The 6,894-nt window shown below is 70.7% G+C and overlaps 1 protein-coding gene across 1 annotated transcript; it reads right to left on the reverse strand.

The window, feature by feature from the left end:
- Positions 1–398: 398 nt before the first annotated feature.
- On the reverse strand, positions 399–5,473 carry AJM1 (apical junction component 1 homolog). Its single transcript, XM_032635429.1, is given in 16 exon segments — positions 399–2,327; positions 2,329–2,763; positions 2,766–3,152; positions 3,155–3,214; positions 3,216–3,323; positions 3,326–3,388; positions 3,390–3,650; positions 3,652–3,918; positions 3,921–4,129; positions 4,132–4,249; positions 4,251–4,283; positions 4,285–4,344; positions 4,346–4,494; positions 4,497–4,985; positions 4,988–5,077; positions 5,154–5,473. Coding segments are annotated over 15 exon segments (2,928 nt in total). The 5' UTR covers positions 5,025–5,077; positions 5,154–5,473; the 3' UTR covers positions 399–2,075.
- Positions 5,474–6,894: the final 1,421 nt, after the last annotated feature.

The raw sequence follows: 6,894 nt of genomic DNA on the forward strand, positions 1-6,894 counted from the left end.
CTCAATGCAGCCCCCCGTAAAAGTTCCTTTCCAGGAGCTTGCGGGGAGGAGGGGGATGTGACAGGCCCATTTGTTGGGGGTTAGGGAGGCCCACGAGGCCCAAGGGACGCGCGCCGGCCCTGGCCCCCTCCCCCACGTGACCGAAGGCCTCCCTTACCCTACCCGATCCCGCTGTCCCTTGGCTTCCCTCCGGGTTCCCCCACCCCGTGCCCGAGGGCCTCCTTCCCCGTCCCCCACCGAGGCCGAGGGCCTCTCTCTCCTGCCTCCCACTCCGCGTTGCTCCATGGTGTCCCTCCCAGGTTTCCGAAGGCCCCCCCCCCCACGCCTCCGAAAGTCTCCGTCCCGCGTGCCACCCACTCCCCCGCACAAAGAATGAGGCAGCAATGGCTACATTCGAGTTTTATTTTCCTTGGTTCGAAAGCGCTCGCCCTCTGGAAATAATCCCGGCCCAGGGTCCTTCCTGGAGGGCCGGCCCTCAGTCGTGGGGCAGAAGGCGGAGGCACCCAGGCCGGGGGCGCGGCGGCCAGTTTGGGAGGCCGCGAAGGCGGGTGGGGCAAGCGGGGCGCGTGGCCGGTGCAAATGCGCGGAGCCGAGGCAGGCGCACAGGCATTTAGGGGAGGAGATGGCGCGGGTGCACGGTCAGGGGCGAGGGCCGGGAACAGAGGCGGGGTTTGGGGGGGGAGGTCCACAGTTTAATTCAGGATCGATGCCCCACCTGGCCCCAATGGGGGACTGGGGGCTGCAGGAGGGCCCTTCCGGGCTCTCGGCCTTGCCCCCTCTCCAGGTTACTCGCCATCCTTGGAGCCCGGACCAGGGCCAGCGGGCACTCCGGGGGAGGGCGGGGAACGACGGACACTCGAGCGTGCGCTCCCGAGGGCCGGAGCCGGGCCCCGTGGCCGCACCACAGGGCACGGCTAGAGCGAGCGCTCGGGGGCGTTTGTTTAATCGCGCCCCCCACCCCTCCGGTGGACCACCGCCCTGGCGAACGTGCTCCCATCCACGCTTTCCCCGCCCTGCTCCAAACTGGGAACGCCCCTCTTCTTTGGTCCTCCCTGTGCCTAGGAATAGGGTCCCTGCTGGACGGCCTCCTCGGCCCCTCCCGCAAATCCATCCTGTGCACCTGCTTCCTGCCTCCCTGTATACCTGCTTCCTGCCTCCCTGTGTGGTTAGGGCCTGCGCTGCCGTTTGCACCCCGGGTCTGCCCTGGCACACGCCTAGGGCCATCCTGTCGGGTGAGGGCAGGCAGCTCGACTCACGCCCAGCCAGGTCTCAGGTCTGGCCAGCGCCCCTACCCATACGTCCCCTCTGCTTCCCCCGTCCAGGACTCCCTTCCCTCTGGCTGGGTGTCTTGCACCTTGGCTGAGGACCCCCGAGTACCCCTTCACTGCTGCTTGCCCAACCTCTGCAGCAGGGCGGGCAGCGCCGTCAGTTTGCCATGGTCCGGCACAGCAGGGATGGGGGCCAGCGGAGACACCACGCGCAGGTCCCCGCCGGCCCTGCCCATCAGGCCAGGACGTGCTTGGGATGCGGACACACCGAGGCCAATCAGGGTGTCCCCTAGAGGGGAAAGGCCTCTGAGCAGGGCGCATCCCAGACCACAGGAGGCGGGTGGGGAGTGTGTTTAAAGGGACGGGACTAGGCTTTGGTCGACTCGGGCTCCTGGACCAGGGCGAGCCGGGGTTGGAGAGGTTCCAGGGAGGCCCTGCAGACGGACAGGGGTCGGACGAACCGATTATGCGCGGTGGGATCTGCAGCAGTGATCCCTCCGCGTAAAGGCAGGGCGGTCTGGTCCTCAGACCCACCCCGCCTCCCAGCGGGGAGCACCAAGCGGCCGACGACCGGCCCTTGGGGAGGCCCGAAGGCGAGCTGGGGGAGGGGGAGCCGGGCGGGACTGCTCTGGGGGTTGGGGGGGAAGGGGGTTCGCAGGAAGGCGGAGGGAAAGGCGGAGCCTGTGGAGAACGCAATGGGGCGGAGCTTTTGGCGAGCTGGGCGGGGACTGTGAACCCGGGGCGGGGCCTGAGTGGACTGGGCAGGGCTCGGGTGGACTGGGCGGGCCCCGGGCGCGCCCTCGCGGCTCACATAATGTCATCCAACAGGTTGGCACTGGCCACCCAGTCTAGCGCGCGTGGCTCGGAGGCGGCCATGATCATGCACATGAAGGGACGGCCTGTGCGCCGGTCCGTGGGGTAGATGGTGGTGGGTGTGAAGCGCCGGTTGGCTTCGACGAACTCGCAGAGCTGCTCGTAGACGCGCGGGAACTCGTGGCGTAGGAAGACGCCGCGGAGCCGCAGCTCTCGCTGGATGTGGATGAAGGCCACCTCGCGTGCTCAGCCGGCCCGCCTCGCCGTCCTGGTCCAGGCCCGCAGTGCCGGGCGGCGGCGTCAGGATCAACGTCTCCATGTCGGGTTCGCGGCCCCGCGCCGGGGGCGGCCGTGCTGGGCTGCCGGCCGCCAGCGCCACTTTGGCGAACTTGCGCACCGTGGGTCCGGGGCTGCGCGGCGCGGGGGCTGGCCGCGCAGGGGCGCCGGGTGGCACAGCGCCGGGCCCACGGCCAACGGACACGCTGAGCAGGAAGCACTCCGCCGGCTCGTAGAGGCGGCCGGCGGCCGCCAGCTCCCGAGCATAGCTGCCCAGTGGCGCCGCGTGCATGGCCAGCTCGCGCAGCGACAGGTAGGTGGGCGACAGCAGCAGCCCCTCGAGGCCGAAGCGCAGGAAGTTGTCTGCGGAGCCGGGACTCGGGAAGCCCAGGAAAGAGCACGCCGCGGCCCGCGCGACAAGAAGCCGACGCGCGCGATGCGCGAGAAGGCGCGGTGCACTGGGCCGCTGTCGCGGCAGGAAATTGCCAACACGTGGCGGCACACGCTGCCCACGCGGGCCGTACACCGCAGCGCGCCTTGTGCGGCGTCCCAGTCCTCGCGGCGGCAGAGGCGCGAGCAGTAGTAGGTGTAGCAGCTGTGGCAGGACTTGAAGTAGAGGCAGGCGTTGAACATGGTCTCGGTGCGCCCGCAGCGCGCATTGGAGCACGTCATCAGGTCGTCCTCGTCAGCGCTGGGCTCCGGGGACGCGTCGGCCGCCTGCCCCGGGCCCGCGGGCTCCTCAGCGCTGCCGGCAGACAGGGGTGGCGAGCGCGGCGCCCGCGTCGGGACCCCGGCGGCCCGAGGGGTCGCGAGTCTAGCAGGCGCCGCAGCTGGCGGCCCAGGCCGTCGGACGCGGGGCTCGGGCGCTTGGCCGGCTGGGGGCCGCGAGTCGATGACCAGGTCGGTGATGAGCTCGTCCAGCTGTTCGAGGCTGCGCTGGCGGCCAGAGGCAGGGGCCATCGGGGACGGGCGGGCGGGGGCGGCCGCGGGCGACTCCCCAGCAGCTCCCAGCTCCTGGCGCTCGGGCGCTCCAGCCGCGCGCAGGTCGTTGTCGGTGATGGTGATCTCCGGCGTGACGTACCAGTTTCGGGCCAGGCCCTCGCCCATACGGCCCTTCTCCGACAGCGACGTCTCGGACAGCGACAGAGCCGCGTAGCGTCTGGGCGAGGTGGACAGGTTCACTATGACGGGCGGGCGCCGGCCGTCGGGGGATGTGCCCCGCAGCTCCTGTGCCTCGCGCCCCAGCAGGTTCTCGTAGCTGCGGCCGCGGCCCAGTGGGTCTTCGCGGCGCGGCGCCGGGCGCCAGGATGTTGTCCCAGGAGCGCGAGTAGTGGCGGCTGTCGGTCGCTAGCCGGGGTGGGCTGGTGCCGGTGCCGCCGTGCCACGAGGCGAGCAACGGGCCGGGGTCCGGGGGAGGAGGCGCCACCTGCAGGGTGCGGTAAGGCCTCGGGCCCCAGTCGCCCCAGGCCGGGCTGCCGCGCGGGTGTGGGTAAGTCCGCGTCAGGGCGTCTCGATTGCGGTACCGCCCGAAGTCCTCAGTTGTAAAAGGGGCGGGCGGCCGGGGTGAGCCCGGGGCTCTTCGGGGGCGTAGCGGGGGCCGCAGGGCGGGCCGTAGGCTCGGGGGGCCTCCCCCGTAGTAGAACGGGAGGGTGGTTCTTGGACGGGGAAGGTGCGAACTTCCCCCGCATAGTAGACGCCCCCGCGTCTTGGACTGGGCCCGGGTGGCCTCTTCGGACAGAAAGGGCCTGGGTAGTAGCTGTCGAAGGGCGGTCAGGGCTGGCCATGAAGCCACCGGGGTGGCCCTCGGGTTCCTCGGTGTAGAAGAATTGGGTGGGGCCCGGCGGGGTGGTGAAGGGCAGACTCCGGCGCTCCGCGTAGTCTCGGGGCCCCGAGAAGGGGCCCATCGCAGTACAGCGCCCGGGGGTCCGGCGCAGTATGAATCACTGGGGTGTGGGTTGAGCGAGAGCCCCACGTGGCGAGGCCCGGGGCACCGTGAGGCCGTGGAGCTGCGGGCGGCGCGGGGCCAGGGGCGCGGTCCCGCTGGCCCGCCAGGGCCTCGAGCGCCGGGCGGCATGCTGCAGCACCGCGTCGTCGGGCTTGACGTCCAGGCGGCAGCGGACGTGGGGGGCCGGCCCGCGGGTGGCTCGGCCGGCGCGCAGCGGGTGGCGGCGGCGCACAGGGGCGCCATGCGGCCCGGGCCGCCCCGCTGAGGCTGCAGCTTGATGGGGTGCAGCTCGTTGGCGAGCGCGCGCAGCGCGGGGTACGCGGGCTCCCGGCGGGGCGATGCGTCGGCCGGCGCCGCCCGCTGGGCCTCCCGGCCTCGGCGCGGCGGCACAGGCGGCGAGGCGGGTGCGGGCGCCAGGCCCGGGGCCGCACGGGGTGCGCTCTTGGAGCGGGCGCGGCGCCGTGGCTCGCCGTCGCGGGATCGGGCGCGCGGCGCGGCGGGCTCCGGAGGCGGCGGCTCCGGACGGGCCTCCATGGCCTCCCGGTCCAGTGCCTCCAGGAAATCGAAACTGCGGCAGTGGCGCTTGTTGAAAGGCGCGGGCGCAGCAGGCCGGGCCATTGGGCGCTACATGGCGGGGGCCCTCGACACGGGCCCCGGGGCCGCCACCTTGATGTCCTGGTACCGGTCGACACCAGCAGGTCCGGCGGGTCCGTGCGGGTCATCTTAAAAGGAGGCCTCCAGGCTGCAGCTCACTCGGCCTTTCGGGGCTTTCGCCCTGAGGGGGAGACGCGGGTCAGGGCAGCCCCTCTGTAGCCCAGGCCCCGCTAACCCCCAGCGCTGGCCCGGCTTACCTGGGGCACAGTGGGCGGGGCAGCCCTGGCCACGGGCCTTGGCCGAGGCCGCAAGCACTTGCTCCATGCTGGCGTCAGAAGCACCTGCAGGAGGAAACCCAGCTGTCCAGCCACTCAGGTCCTGCCCCCCTCATCCAGACCATCCTTTCTGTGCCACTTTCTGTTGGGATGAGGCGGGTCAGCCAGAACAGGGATGTCATTGCAGTGGTTCCCGAACTTCTGCGCCCACTAGTGAACCACTGGGCAGGCTCGGGCAGACCCCCTTTCCTGGGACAGGCCAGCAGCGGGGTAGGAAGAGTGGGGGTGTGATCCCAGGACCACACCGCGGTGCCCACTGCTGGAGCAACTGTGTACTCCTTTGGGGCCTTCACAGACTTCTTTATAGGTGTTGGCTCCACAGCGCAGGTGGCTGAAGCCCCCTCCTTAAGACCCAGTGCAGAGCGAGCCCTCCACTGCTGCAGGGTGAGGTCCGGCCCCGGCCTTCAGCAGCTCCACTCGGTCACCTGACCGTCCCGCCCCACCTGCTGGCTAGCCGGACAGGCAGTCCTCCCCCAGCGCTGTGTCAGGCCCCAGGTCCTGAAGTGGCCCCATCGGGTCCAGGCATGGCATCTCGGCTCGTGGACTTGCCGGCCCCACCCTCAACTCTCCGTGTGGCCCAGGCCAGAGTAATGCTTCCAAAGATCATAGTGGACCCTAAAGCTCCCTTTCCTTGCAGAAACGTCCTTTGACTCCCTCATCTTGGGGTGGCGAAACCCACTAAGATCTTTGGGGCTGTCGTGGAGAGCCCGGGGAAGAGCGACCCCCCATCTTTGCAGTGGGTACACTGCAGCCGGCAACCGGGGCCTGGTTGCAGGACCACGTGGGGGCTTGTGAGCCAGGAGCTCAAGGCTGCCCCTGGGTCCTGAGCAAAGCACCAGGCCAGGAGGCTGCCAGCCGGGGAAGCAGGGCGGTGGGTGGGTAAAGCCCCCGCCGCCCCCGATTCTCAGGCAGGCCCTCCCACAGCAGCTCGGGAAGGCTCCATGGAAACCTGAGGTTCCATGCCCCCGCATGCAGGCTGAGCTGGGGTCCAGCCCTCTGAAACCAGGCTCACGTCCAGGACCTGAGCCACCGGCTTCACTGGGTACCCAGAGCCTGGACAGGCTGCGAGGAGCTCAGACAGTGGTACAGGTCCCCACTTCCTCACGCAGGCTGGGGGAGCGTGCTCCTGGGTGAGCTGGGTCCTCACCTGGTAGGACCTCTGGTCTGGTTGACCCTCTGTGTCCCGGTGTGTGCCAGGCGCTCCCCTGCCGGCAGGGCTGCCCTCCTGGGTCAAGGCCACCCAGGCCCAGTGCCTGCCCCCAGCTCAGCCTCAGGCGCACCCCAACTGCCCCTGGTTTGCAGGACCACCCCCTCCCACTCCCTTCCATCTTAAAGCTAGGCCGGAATTGGGGGCTGGATGACGGGGTGTGAGGCTCCGCCCCAGGGGAGGTGACAGCCCGGCCTTGGTGCTGCTGTGACGAGGAGCTAGACCGGGCGACACCCCTGCCCGTGGGGATGGGACAGTCCGCCCTCGCCGGGGTCCTAGGCCTAATAAGCCCGGCGGGTGGCCTCCCCGCCAAGCAGCCCGGCCCCTGCCCCGAGCGCCCGGGTGGGGGCCGGCGTCCTCCAGGGGCGGCACCCCCATCCTTGCAGGTGCCGCACCTGCGAAAGACCCGCGGGGCAGCGGCCTCGACCCCTTACCTGGGCGGTGCTCCCCCACCTT

The sequence above is a fragment of the Phocoena sinus genome, chromosome 6, assembly GCF_008692025.1.
Source record: "Phocoena sinus isolate mPhoSin1 chromosome 6, mPhoSin1.pri, whole genome shotgun sequence".
NCBI lineage: Eukaryota > Metazoa > Chordata > Mammalia > Artiodactyla > Phocoenidae > Phocoena > Phocoena sinus.